The sequence below is a fragment of the Neoarius graeffei genome, chromosome 17 (genome assembly GCF_027579695.1).
Source record: "Neoarius graeffei isolate fNeoGra1 chromosome 17, fNeoGra1.pri, whole genome shotgun sequence".
In the NCBI taxonomy this organism is placed as follows: domain Eukaryota; kingdom Metazoa; phylum Chordata; class Actinopteri; order Siluriformes; family Ariidae; genus Neoarius; species Neoarius graeffei.
In genome coordinates, this window is record NC_083585.1 from 42418220 (window position 1) to 42432870 (window position 14651).

General features: G+C 40.2%; 1 protein-coding gene across 1 annotated transcript in view; it reads left to right on the forward strand.

Moving 5' to 3' along the window:
- Positions 1-14651, forward strand: part of agmo (alkylglycerol monooxygenase) — a 110519-nt gene that overhangs the window by 71530 nt on the left and 24338 nt on the right. Inside the window, 1 exon segment of the mRNA XM_060898144.1 lies at positions 9215-9331. Within this exon segment, the coding sequence (XP_060754127.1) occupies positions 9215-9331 (117 nt within the window).

A 14651-nucleotide genomic window follows, 5' to 3' on the forward strand; every position in this document is an offset into this window, starting at 1 on the left:
AGTACAGCCCAGTGCCAAAAAAGTCTCACATGCTTTTGAAGCACAATAAGCTCAATTTTCACGTCTTTAAAAGCCAAGCCCACGACACGGGATTGAAGTCTCTCCATCAGGAGCTGCAGTGGTTTGCTTTGAAATGGCAGTGTGTGTGTGTGTGTGTGTGTGTGTGTGTGTGTGTGTGCGTGCATGTGTGTGTGTGTGTGTGTGTGTGGCACATTTTTAGCCACTCTTACTTCACACATGAAACAAAGCCTCCCCCCCCGGAATTAAAGCAGCCCTAAAGAGAGCCTGGTGATGAAGAGCATGTGGTGAGTGCTGGAGTTTTACTGAAATACCTTGAAAGGTGCTGGACTGGGAGGGCTGGGCACTGCCTGTTCATACTCCTGCGCAGGATGGAGGGTCGTGCTGGAGGAGTTGAGTTTTGAGGGAAAACAGAGCAGTAGACTGTTGCAGTCAGTAGGTCAAAAGCACATGTGACTGCACATGAGAGAGTCTCACGAATTCAGAAATCTAATTATTATTATTATTATTATTATTATTATTATTATTATTATTATTATTATTATTATTATATTATTATTATTATTAGTAGTAGTAGTATTCACATAAAACTTTCAGAATAAATATATCCCATAGTGCATTAACAGCATATGATAGTGTATAAAAGGTTTAGGTTGTACCCTTTGTTTTTTCATAAAAACACTGTATACCATAAAAATATGCTCAAATATCTGAATGTAATTTTAACACACTTCATGAACTTCGACACAGTTTTAAATGCTGTCTAGTAAGGACATGATTAGCATGCTTCTCTAGCTACACTTGGTAAATAATCATATTTTTAATACAACCCCGATTCCAAAAAAGTTGGGACAAAGTACAAATTGTAAATAAAAATGGAAGGCAATGATGTGGAAGTTTCAAAATTCCATATTTTATTCAGAATAGAACATAGATGACATATCAAATGTTTAAACTGAGAAAATGTATCATTTAAAGAGAAAAATTAGGTGATTTTAAATTTCATGACAACAACACATCTCAAAAAAGTTGGGACAAGGCCATGTTTACCACTGTGAGACATCCCCTTTTCTCTTTACAACAGTCTGTAAACGTCTGGGGACTGAGGAGACAAGTTGCTCAAGTTTAGGGATAGGAATGTTAACCCATTCTTGTCTAATGTAGGATTCTAGTTGCTCAACTGTCTTAGGTCTTTTTTGTCGTATCTTCCGTTTTATGATGCGCCAAATGTTTTCTGTGGGTGAAAGATCTGGACTGCAGGCTGGCCAGTTCAGTACCCGGACCCTTCTTCTACACAGCCATGATGCTGTAATTGATGCAGTATGTGGTTTGGCATTGTCATGTTGGAAAATACAAGGTCTTCCCTGAAAGAGACGTCATCTGGATGGGAGCATATGTTGCTCTAGAACCTTTCAGCATTGATGGTGTCTTTCCAGATGTGTAAGCTGCCCATGCCACACGCACTAATGCAACCCCATACCATCAGAGATGCAGGCTTCTGAACTGAGCGCTGATAACAACTTGGGTCGTCCTTCTTCTCTTTAGTCCGAATGACACGGCGTCCCTGATTTCCATAAAGAACTTCAAATTTTGATTCGTCTGACCACAGAACAGTTTTCCACTTTGCCACAGTCCATTTTAAACGAGCCTTGGCCCAGAGAAGACGTCTGCGCTTCTGGATCATGTTTAGATACGGCTTCTTCTTTGAACTATAGAGTTTTAGCTGGCAACGGCGGATGGCACGGTGAATTGTGTTCACAGATAATGTTCTCTGGAAATATTCCTGAGCCCATTTTGTGATTTCCAATACAGAAGCATGCCTGTATGTGATGCAGTGCCGTCTAAGGGCCCGAAGATCACGGGCACCCAGTATGGTTTTCCGGCCTTGACCCTTACGCACAGAGATTCTTCCAGATTCTCTAAATCTTTTGATGATATTATGCACTGTAGATGATGATATGTTCAAACTCTTTGCAATTTTACACTGTCGAACTCCTTTCTGATATTGCTCCACTATTTGTCGGCGCAGAATTAGGGGGATTGGTGATCCTCTTCCCATCTTTACTTCTGAGAGCCGCTGCCACTCCAAGATGCTCTTTTTATACCCAGTCATGTTAATGACCTATTGCCAATTGACCTAATGAGTTGCAATTTGGTCCTCCAGCTGTTCCTTTTTTGTACCTTTAACTTTTCCAGCCTCTTATTGCCCCTGTCCCAACTTTTTTGAGATGTGTTGCTGTCATGAAATTTCAAATGAGCCAATATTTGGCATGAAATTTCAAAATGTCTCACTTTCGACATTTGATATGTTGTCTATGTTCTATTGTGAATACAATATCAGTTTTTGAGATTTGTAAATTATTGCATTCCATTTTTATTTACAATTTGTACTTTGTCCCAACTCTTTTGGAATCGGGGTTGTATATACTGGAGGCAAATTATGTACTCCTGTTTGATAATTAAGGAATGAATGCTGACAAAGTTTATAGAAAACTTCTCCATGACAGGGATGTGATGGGACTCACGGTTACTGTTACCCCACTAGAGTGGATTATTTTCCTATAAACAGCACAGTCAATTTTTACTTTATTAATAAATGACCTGTCTCAGTTTTTAACTATTTATACTCCATTTGATGTTGATGTCTGTGAGACTACTTATAACAACAAGCTACTATAATAGCTATAAACAATCTTTCCCTCACCAGACTCACTTGCTTTGTCACTTAAAGTTCATAAGATAATAAAAATCAGAGCTTGCGATGAGAAACCAGAAGGCACAATGTCCTCTGTCCTGATGATCGGAAATGTACTGATTGCTATAAAGGGCTGACACTGGAGACTCATCTCATCTCATCTCATTATCTCTAGCCGCTTTATCCTGTTCTACAGGGTCGCAGGCAAGCTGGAGCCTATCCCAGCTGTCTACGGGCGAAAGGCGGGGTACACCCTGGACAAGTCGCCAGGTCATCACAGGGCTGACCCATAGAGACAAACAACCATTCACACTCACATTCACACCTACGGTCAATTTAGAGTCACCAGTTAACCTAACCTGCATGTCTTTGGACTGTGGGGGAAACCAGAGCACCCGGAGGAAACCCACGCGGACACGGGGAGAACATGCAAACTCCACACAGAAAGGCCCACGTCGGCCACTGGGCTCGAAGCCAGGACCTTCTTGCTGTGAGGCAACAGCGCTAACCACTACACCACCGTGCTGCCCCTAACAAGTTCATATGACTTGTAAAACTTTTCTGTTCGAAAAAAATTAAACAATTAAAAAAAAAACCCTACTGACAAATTGGACTAGAGCTGGTGACTAACACGAGTGTTTTTACCACAGAAATAAGAAAATCTACAAAAGACTTGGCACAACTACTTCATTATTCTACAGTATCCACTGGGAACATATGTACACATAAATTCCGAAATCCACATTGGTCTGGATCCATCCCTGTTCGAAGAACATTAATAAAAACCTATTGTTTAAATTACACCTGAAACTATTGTCAGAGTAGCTGCTATTTAAAAAAAAAAGCAACACCTTCTGACCAATCAAAATTGATAATTCAACAATGCTGCATTACAGATATAAAATAGAAATACATTCTTTTCCAAAGAGCATTCCATTACTTTTGCAACAGATGAAACAACCCCTTTCTTTTCTTTTATTGACTTAGGGGCAGTTTATCAAAGTCAGTCCCTCAACAATAAGACATGTCTAGGGTATTTACATGAAACACCGGGGTATTTAAATAATACTTCAGTGTCTTCTAGGAAGACATGGGTGTATATGGACGATGCAAGAAAACACGCGTGCCTGTTATAAAGACACTGGCGTCTATCAGTAGACACAAGACATGTCTTCCAGGCATTGCTAAATACTCTAGACATGTCTTCCAAGTATTTTTAAATACCCAAGACATGTCATCTAAGTGTTACATTTAGGGGTATTTAAATAAGACATGTCTAAGCCCTTTTTATTTACAGTGCATGCATGTTTCTGGAAGATAGAAAGATTCCTGATTAAAAAAAAAAAAAAGCAGACCTGCTTCCAGGCCTTTTAATCCCTTCAGATGTACTAGAAGCAGATGAAGTAGAAGAATTATAAAACTTTATAAAATAATTGTATAAAGATTAATGACATGAATATTTATAAGCCATTTATAAGCAATATCAGAAAGATGAAACGTTTGCTTTGCTGCTATGTCGTGAATAACTTTAGTCTTTGTACGGTTGTTGATATGTCACACACGATAGTTAGAAGGAATTTTACCGTAGCTCACTTGTCAAAAATACGCTCACTTGCACATGTATGAGGGTTTTCACTAAATGAACCTGCTTTAGCTCATGCACAGCAGTTTCATGGGACTGAGGTCAGAGTTATGACTTCATCATTTATAAATATGGACTTTCTTCTTTAAGCTACTGCGTTGTTGATTTATGCCTGTATTTTAGACTCGGGCCTTGTTACCACCAAGCCTTTCAGACAGACAATGAAACTCTTTTATAAATACAATTTGAAAGTATGTGCAATTCAGGCAAAGCAGCTTCACACTGTTCCATGTACCTCATCCATGATTCCCAAGCTTATATGTTTGCATGCACGTGTTTCATTTTCTCCAAAAGCAGCACTAGGTACGTTTAGCAAAACTTCATCTCATCTGTCCACAGAACATTTTTCAAGTAGTGAGGTGGAACATTCAGGTGGTCTTTAGAGTTTTCTTAGAAAGCACTGGTTTCCTGTGTGGTTAAGTGCAAGTGATGCTTACAAAGCTTAATTTGTCATTCTAGGATTCTTGTTACTTGTTTAAGGTTTCTACAGCATGTGCTTACAATGATCTTCAAGGTCACCTGTACATGAGGAGACAAATCACAATCCTGAACTACTGCTAGACATCCAAGTGTCTAAAAATTGTTTTGTGGCCCTTCCTAGTCTAATAAGCTTGAACCATTTTTTTTTTGTTTCCCTCTGAAATCATTTTGATTAGTCCAAATTGCACTTGCTATGCAAGCTAGTAACAACAATTATGTGTGTCTTTTTTTTAATATATGGCTGTAGAGGTCAAACCTACACCTGAACCGACTGGAGCATCTGGATCTAATTAGCCTCCTTTCATGGGGGCCTTATAATAGAGCTTCACATGTTCTTACATCAATACTCCTGATTCTTTAAACCATTTGTTCAGCAGTAAGGCAAGTTAAAATGGTGTGTGTGTGTGTGTGTGTGTGTGTGTTTTGCTGCTTTTATTCTTCTTATTTTTTGGAACATGTTTTAGAAGGTTGTGCAGACATCCAGAAAATTTCAAAGGTTTCCGAAACATACATACATTTATTTATTTAATAGGTACAACTCTCATCTCGGGCAGCACGGTGGGGTAGTGGTTAGCGCTGTCGCCTCACAGCAAGAAGGTCCTGGGTTCGAGCCCCGGGGCCGGCGAGGGCCTTTCTGTGTGGAGTTTGCATGTTCTCCCCGTGTCCGCGTGGGTTTCCTCCGGGTGCTCTGGTTTCCCCCACAGTCCAAAGACATGCAGGTTAGGTTAACTGGTGACTCTAAATTGACCATAGGTGTGACTGTGAGTGTAAATGGTTGTTTGTCCAGGGTGTACCCTGCCTTTCACCCGTAGTCAGCTGGGATAGGCTCCAGCTTGCCTGCGACCCTGTAGAAGGATAAAGCGGCTAGAGGAGATGAGATGAGATGAGAACTCTCATCTCATTATCTCTAGCCGCTTTATCCTTCTACAGGATAAAGCGGCTAGAGATAATGAGATGAGATGAGGTACAACTCTTTCATAGGTACCACCAAATCAGTGTACATGTTATTTAATGGACACTCTTCATGGAGATGTGACATGATGTAGTGGATAGTATTGCCACATCACAACTCTAGGGTCCTGAGTTTGATCCTGAGCTTGGCTTACTGTCTGTGTGGAATTTTGCCGTTTCTTCCAGGTTCTCCGGTTTCATCTCACTGTCCAAAAACATGCACATTGGTGGGTTGATATACTGCCCCGAGCTGTATATGAATGTGTGTGAATGGTAAGACTGACATCCCATCTGGCATGAATTCTGACACTTTTGTCCAGTGTTACCATCCAGCGCAACCCATACCTGCATAACACAGTTAATCAAGACAAATGAATGAATGTTTATGGAAATAGGATAAAAACAAGTTTTGATATTTGCTTCTTCATCCTGAGGACTATCAGACCAAAATAGTGTATTTAACAGTTATTCCATGAAATCGACTTGTACATGAGCTGGTAGCAGCTATAAGCCATGCATGACAAGATTGCCAGGTCATCGCAGGGCTGACACAGAGACAAATAACCATTCACACCTACGGTCAATTTAGAGCCACCAATTAACCTAACCTGCATGTCTTTGGACTGTGGGGGAAACCGGAGCACCCGGAGGAAACCCACGCGGACACGGGGAGAACATGCAAACTCCACACAGAAAGGCCCTTGCTGGCCGCTGGGCTTGAACCCTTTTTGCTGTGAAGCGACAGCGCTAACCACTACACCACCGTACTTTCATTGCATATTTTGTTGCTTTTTTTTTGGTATTTTTGGGGGTTTTATTTTCAAGTAGAGTTTTTATTTCGTCCTCAGTTGGTTCAGCAACACGCTCCACCATTTTGTTTTTCTCTACTCATGGTATATGAGCTGATAGCCTAGTAGTAGAGTAGCCAATCAGAGCGCATGATTGCTCATATCCAGTGACAGAGTCATCAAATGTCTTTCCTTTAGGCATAATCGAAGTCTTACTTTATAGTGACAGGTAAGAGTGAGTAACCAATCAGAGGAGAGAGAGAATAGGAGTGAGTGTGAAAGAGTCAATCTAGTCAATGAGGTCAATGGATTTAGGAGTGATAGAGCTTTAGTTTTTATTTTCTTACTTAACAGGTAAGGTATTTATTTGTTCTCTAGTTTAGTGGGAAGCTAGTGAATGATGATGATCTGTTTTATTCTCGGTATATAATAATAATAATAATAATAATAATAATAATAATAATAATAACTAGAAAAGCACTCAAAGAGCGCAGACCTCCGCCAAGAATCCTTTAAAAAAATCAGGAATCCAGAAGGTGATCTGGACCACCGCCAAAATTTAATGGATTGTTACCTGTGCCCAATCACACATCTGGAAAAAATTTCAGAGCAATCCGTTCATTACTTTTTCTGTAATGTTGCTAACAGACAAACCAGCCAACAAACAAACAAACAAACAAACAAACAAACAAACAAACAAACAAACAAACAAACCAATGCTACCAAAAACATAACCTCCTTGGTGGAGGTAATAATAATAACTAGAATGCATTTCCAGAGAAAATGCGAAAGTGTGCTTGCTCAGGTGCGCCGCCATGGCGACCCGGCAAGAGAGGTGACTGCACGCCCACACGACAAGTTTTGTGTCAACACCCAAAAGTTTGGCCAAGACACAAGGCAGATTCTCATACGGAGATGACGGGCTGGCAAGGTTCTTTACAGGGACATCCCAGAGCATCAATAACATGAAAATTTAGATATAATTCTAAATCCGTAAAGAGATGACCCAAAACACGTTTTTGCTTATTGTGGCGCCCCCTAGTGGCCAAATGACACCAAATTTGATGAGGATACATGAACTGGTGCCGAAAGTCATCTCAACAAATATGGTCTTGATATGTCAAAGCGTTTCTGAGATATGAGCCAAAATACGTTTTTGCTAATTGTGACGCCCCCTAGTGGCCAAATGACACCATATTTGATGAGGGTAGTTTGGATGGTGTCCAAAGTCATGCCACTAAATATGGTCTTGATACGTCAAAGCGTTTCCGTGATATGAGCTCACTTCCTGTTTGGTGGCTTCGCCATCGATTTTGATTGGCTGCCACAGGCAAACACTTCGACCTATGAGAGCGAAACGAATATCATTCATTAGGCATAGACTCGAGATAATGTATGCCAAGTTTCGTGATGATCGGACAAAACATGCGGCCAGGGTCACTCTACCTTAACTTTGGATAAAATTCAAAATGGCGGAAAATCCAATTGGGCGAAAAATGACGTCATAGGGTGCGTTGGAACAGTCTAGCTCCAAGGATTCCAACGGCACCAGACTTATGAAAATCGGACATATGGATCAAAAGTTGCATGCATGAACGCATGTAAGACTGTGATCAGTTGGTGGCGCTACAGCGTGAGATGTACCAACATGAAACTTGATGAATTTAATCAGGGTCCACTCCTCTATCAGTGTACCAAGTTTCATGACTTTACACCTTACGGTTTGGCCTACAGAAGGAACAATCTGTTTTTTGCATCGGGCGCCCATTCATTTCAATGGGGAAAAAATTAATACTTTAAAAAAACCCGGGATCCAGAAGGTGATCCGGATCACCGCCAAAATTTAATGGATTGTTACTTGTGCCCAGTCACACCTCTGGAAAAAAATTTCAGAGCAATCCGTTCATTACTTTTTCCGTAATATTGCTAACAGACAAACCAACAAACAAACAAACCAACATTACCGAAAACATAACCTCCTTGGCGGAGGTAATAATTTAAAATAGACCGTTTTATGTTGCTCCTTTATTAGAATAGACTGTTTTTATTTAGTATTTATTTATTTAGCACCTTAACTCTAAGCCAAATTCCTTGTAGTTGCAGCAATTACTTGGCAATAAAGCTTTTTCCGATTTCTGATTTTCCGGGGTGAGGGAATTTGCATTGTTTCCCAGTTTACTTTAATCTTGGTTGTGTGTATATTTCATATACTGATGTGTCTTATAGTGACCAGATATCCTAGTTTCTCTCTATAATAGTGTACCAACTTACTACCAGTTATCCCCTATTATTATTTCTTGTTGAAAGTAAAAGTTTTTTCTTTTAGTTCATCAATTACCCAACACTCACTAAATATAACCATCATGTTGATGTGCACAATACAGTTTTTATTCTCAGAACACCTCTGTAATACCATAACTGCAGCTGATCATTTATATCCTCTAATTTGTGAGTACTTGGACTGTCCCTTGAAACTGTATACTACCAAATTAAATAGTATGTCGGGCATGTTACCAAGTTCACAAGATGCTAGTTGGAAGATAGCCTTAAATTTTCATTGAATAGTGATGAAGGACACAGAATTGATTAACTGTTACTGAAATACTATTCATATTTCATAAACATACTGCATCTTTTCAGGTCACAGGAAAGCAGGTGCCATACAATCCACAATGGTCTTCTACACTTCAAGCTTATGTGCACGTGCAGTTCCTTCTTGTGCTGGTCGTTTACAACAACTTATTTGCAACAGAACATGTAAGTAACAAAAGAATATATACCACTTAATAAACGCCCCTGGTTTATGTTAAATGTTGATAGTAGAAAGACTAACACTTGATCCTTGCCTTTAAGGTTTTTATGCCCATGCAAATCTTTCATTGTGTTTAACGGGTCATTGAAAGCTTTTAATTTACTCAGTGCTTAATATTATAACACAGCAGTGGCAGCGGCGGGCCCCCCCAAGTTACGATGGGAGTTCTTTGACTATTTACAAGGAAGAAAAGGAGAGAGTAGTGTAAATAAACAGTCTACTGCACGCCTTTATTTTCCCTTATTAAATCCCACTGCGTCCCTTCATCCTGTCACCCTGGCAGCATCCCTTTGTACTGTAGGTTGGTAGCACCCATTCACACCAAAACCGATGCAAATTAGCCTGGCCCTGATGTCACCGACTGCCTCCACTTTCCGGGATTTTCCTTATTTGGCTTACACAGAACTGCAAAACCCATCCCTTTTAGTAGACAAGCTGATTGATGAATATTCTGTGGACTAATTAACCCGTTGCTGTGGCAACTGTCTAGACATATCTGGTCTCCTTGGGTACTCGCGCCAAAGCGGGGACCCTGTGACAGCAAGGCTATGACAGTGTCACTACATTTGTATCTGACTGATAACTTGTGTCCTATCCGGATGGCTAGATAGCGTTCATGAGGCGTACAAGCAGTTTTGGGCGCCCAGAAACTTGATGCTACTCTAGATCTACATGAATTCGCTTGCTGCCCTGACCACTCACTGAAAATCAGTATGAAGAGGAGTTTCAGACAAATATCCATTGCAAACTTTTTGGGCTCGACAAAGGCACCCAAGTTGCTTGATGATAACGAGGTAAGTTTTCAGTATAAATTTTTTTAACATCCCAAGTCAAATTTCGCAAACCAAGAAATTAATGACTGTTTAATCACACTGAAGACTAAAGGAAAGACAGTTATTCGTGCTCTTGCTTTATACCATGTAGCTGAGCAGGTATATAAATCTATTAGCTCTTTAATTCAACAAGGACATTGAGGACAAATTTTCTCACGTTTTGTTTGTGTGTGTGTGTGTGTGTGTGTGTCGGGGGTGGGGATCCATGAGAAAACTAAGGGAATGTAGTTTTTCCAATTTACCGATACGGCCCCATATGTCATTCATACATGCTTCAATACACCAATACCACACAGTTTTGATTTGAAAAATACAACAAACAGAAAACAAATTCATTCGCACCCGATCCGGGGTCACGAAAGGTCATTACCAGTCAGTTGGATTTCCTGGGAGCTGACAGCGGTCCTTGAAGGATCAGGAATATTACTTTCACATGCTTATTCCTTGGTCAAAACAGGATTGCCGAAAGATGTGATCGTTTTTTAGGTATTATTACGTGTTTATTCAAATTTTCCAAGGGTATTTGACCTAATCATTGAAATATTTGACTAGCACTGTGTGAAGTTGTGTCATGATACGTGTTGACAGCAACCCATGGAAAGAGGGTGTTATCCTCTCAACGATACTAAGTAGACGTAATTACGTTATAGTATCACTGGTTCTGCTTCATACTGTATAGAAAAAAAATACATGGACGAAATGTACTCTAATAGAGACATTAAACTTAACTTTACTCCACCAAAATTTGCCTCTCAAAATGCAGGAAATAGCATTTTAGAGGGTTAAAAATTCCAAAATTTCCCGGGAGGGCATGCCCCCGGACCCCCCTAGATTTGGTGTGCGACACATGGTCCCCCCCTCCATCCAAAACTTCCTGCCGCCGCCTCTGCACAGGGTCTGTTATCAAATCACAGTCAAACTCAGGCTGTCTCTCTAATTATCTCAATTATATGGCCTTTCACTATGTGCAAGGATAGACATCTTTTAAGCAACCTTTGCCTATTATTTTCTATCTTACTCCACCTCCCTAACAAAAATGCAGACACTATGTTTCCCTGTTGGTATCATTGGAAGTATGTGTTCCCCAGACATAGTTTTGGTTAGCCAAACTTCATGGACCCACCCTGCTTCCCCGCTGAAATGAAACAGCCGGTCTTCCTGTGATTTCTACCTCAGTGGTGTTCTCTCGACGGTGCCTCACTGAGAAATCTCTAGATTCCTCTTTCCCCCTTCAGCCTCTCCCATCCCCAACCAATAAAACAGCTGCCGGTGGTCCAACAACCAATACAAACGTTCTGAGAGCCAAGTCAACCATTTCCCATCGCCCGAAAAGCCTTCCTGTTGCATCCATCAGCCTTTCCAGAGAAAATAACTAAATAATGCCCTTGGGCTAAGCAATAAATAATGTCAAAGTGTGTATTTATACCTCGATGTACCATGCACATTTATTTGCATTGACAAGTGATGCTACAGCACAGCTTAGTGGTACTTCAAAGCTAGAAAAACATTTATTTTTCAGACTTGGCGAGTTACCTCTCAACTACATCACCCATGTGAGACTATCAGTCTTCTAGTTGTTTGACTTGCTGTTATTTATTGAGGTTGTAGAAAATGACCACTGCTGAAACGCTAACTGCTTAACTCAGCAGAACCAAGCATGTAGATTAGCATGCACTTTGTTGTTGTGGAGAAATTAATAGTAGTGAGGATGATAAGGTTAGTAACTTAAGCTTAGTCTTGGGAGGAGTATAAACACTAACACAGTTCAACTGTTACTGCAGTGACTAAGAAAACACCCAGATGGTTTAATGTTTTCTACACTTTGGCTTGGTGTTATTGTTGAAACAGGATACTGGGACAAATTAGAAATTAGCATGTTGAAAGGACTTTAAAAACATAAGCCAGACCGTAAAGAACTGACTCACAGTGTTTTCACAACGTTCCCTCTGGGACCTGGGTAACGTCACACATTGGTAATTCAAGAAATATCACAAGCCAATCAATGATCTTATGGAAGCTAACCATCTGACGCGGTTCATGTATGAAAAGCCACAAAGTCATCTCATGCTGTTTTCACATTACCGCCCAATTATCAAGCTCCTGCTGTGCTTAATTTTGTTCAGTTACATTTTGAAATGTATTCAGTTTTCAAAATTAGCTTTTAATGGGAGAATTTCCTTCGTTTAAATAATTCTGACCAATACTGATACTGGAGTTATGCATCAGCTCAGTTTGTGCTTTCACAATCCAATATTCAATTTAATCGAGAGTGATGTGGTAACCAGAACATAGCTAGCTAGTCATTTATATGTACGTATATTATATGGACACAAGCGTTTTACTGGGAAATATGCCACTCATATTTTTCCTACAAACTACATCCGGAACATTGAGTGACATATTTTCCAAATATCCTTACTCGTGAGGAAATTGATGAATTGTTTTGATAAATTTGGGTACTTTTTGTTTGTGAATGTGTCTATATAATAAAAAGAACATCATATGCTAGCTTGAAAACATGAACTGTATCTTTTTGTGTTGAAAAACTCATTTTTTATACAAAATATATGGTGGATCTGAGTGGCATATTTAAATAATATTGGCTGGCGTTGAGTGGTATAACGACGAGTAGCTGAATGGAATGTATCTGATATACCACAAAAAAAGCCAACCAATATTATTATTATTATTATTATTATTATTGTACATACACACTCTTTTCCAGTTTTTCGATGTCTACTGGTGTGTTTTTCTCTTGTAAATATGCGTGAAGAATATCTAATAAAGGTTTGGTAGCCTTTCTTTTTCCCGGCGAACAAAGAAATGCTTCTGCACATGCGCAGCAGAAAACTTTCTCATTGGATAGCCGCATCAGCTCCAACGTGTGACATCATGTTGTCTTGACAACCATGCAATATTGTAAACCATATTCAGCGCTCATTCACCATTGGGTAGAGTGACATAATACATGAGGATAAGAGATATGCTAACAATATTGCATGCTATCAAAGCAAATGAATGAAACTCGCTAGAAGGGAACAGAATACGTGTTTTTATTTCATGGAAAAAAGTGTCCTGTATGTATAATAATTCCCGATAATTAACTCTGATGACGTCATTCCTAGTGTTTTCCCGCTGACTAGATGCGCGTTGTCAAAATGGCGAACTGGCTCAAAATTAAAATTCTTTTGATTAACTTGCATATGTTTTTTGTGTGTGAATGTGTCCATATAATATAAAGAACATTACACGGTGGTGCGAAGATATGAAGTTTATCTTCTCTTCATTCACTCGTGAATATATTCACCACTCAAAGATAAACTTCATATCTTTGTGCGACCGTATTTTATATATATATATATCTCATCTCATTATCTCTAGCCGCTTTATCCTTCTACAGGGTCGCAGGCAAGCTGGAGCCTATCCCAGCTGACTACGGGCGAAAGGCGGGGTACACCCTGGACAAGTCGCCAGGTCATCACAGGGCTGACACATAGACACAGACAACCATTCACACTCACATTCACACCTACGGTCAATTTAGAGTCACCAGTTAACCTAACCTGCATGTCTTTGGACTGTGGGGGAAACCGGAGCACCCGGAGGAAACCCACGCGGACACGGGGAGAACATGCAAACTCCACACAGAAAGGCCCTCGCCGGCCCCGGGGCTCGAACCCAGGACCTTCTTGCTGTGAGGCGACAGCGCTAACCACTACACCACCGTGCCGCCATATATATATATATATATATACGTGTGTGTGTGTATATATATATATATATATATTACATGAATATATATTTGCTGCCTAAAAGCAGAGCTCCGGATGAGTGCAAAATGTGTTAGTAAATAATCCCATGTTATTTTTTGAAAAGCAAATTAAAAATAAGTGCTGGATAAAAATCCATCTATCTTATGTAAATAAAAATACAAAGTGTTTATGAGATACGTTACCTTGCACTTGGGATCGAGTAGCCTGTGGTGGTACACGTATGTCGTTCATATATACAGATGTCGTACAGTCAAAGCCATCAAAAATCAGGTCGATGCATTACATTATTCTCTTAAGTATGGAGCTTTGCACGTGGGGAGCTCTGTTATTATTAGAAACGAGCAAAATCCAGTGTTAGTGTATGTGTTGACAGATTTCCATCCATCCATTATCTGTAGCCGCTTATCCTGTTTTACAGGGTTGCAGGCAAGCTGGAGCCTATCCCAGCTGACTACAGGCGAGAGGCGGGGTACACCCTGGACAAGTCACCAAGTTATCGCAGGGCTGACACACAGAGACACACAACCATTCACACTCACATTCACACCTACAGTCAATTTAGAGTCACCAATTAGCCTAACCTGCATGTCTTTGGACTGTGGAGGAAACCAGAGCACCTGGAGGAAACCCACACGGACACGGGGAGAACATGCAAACTC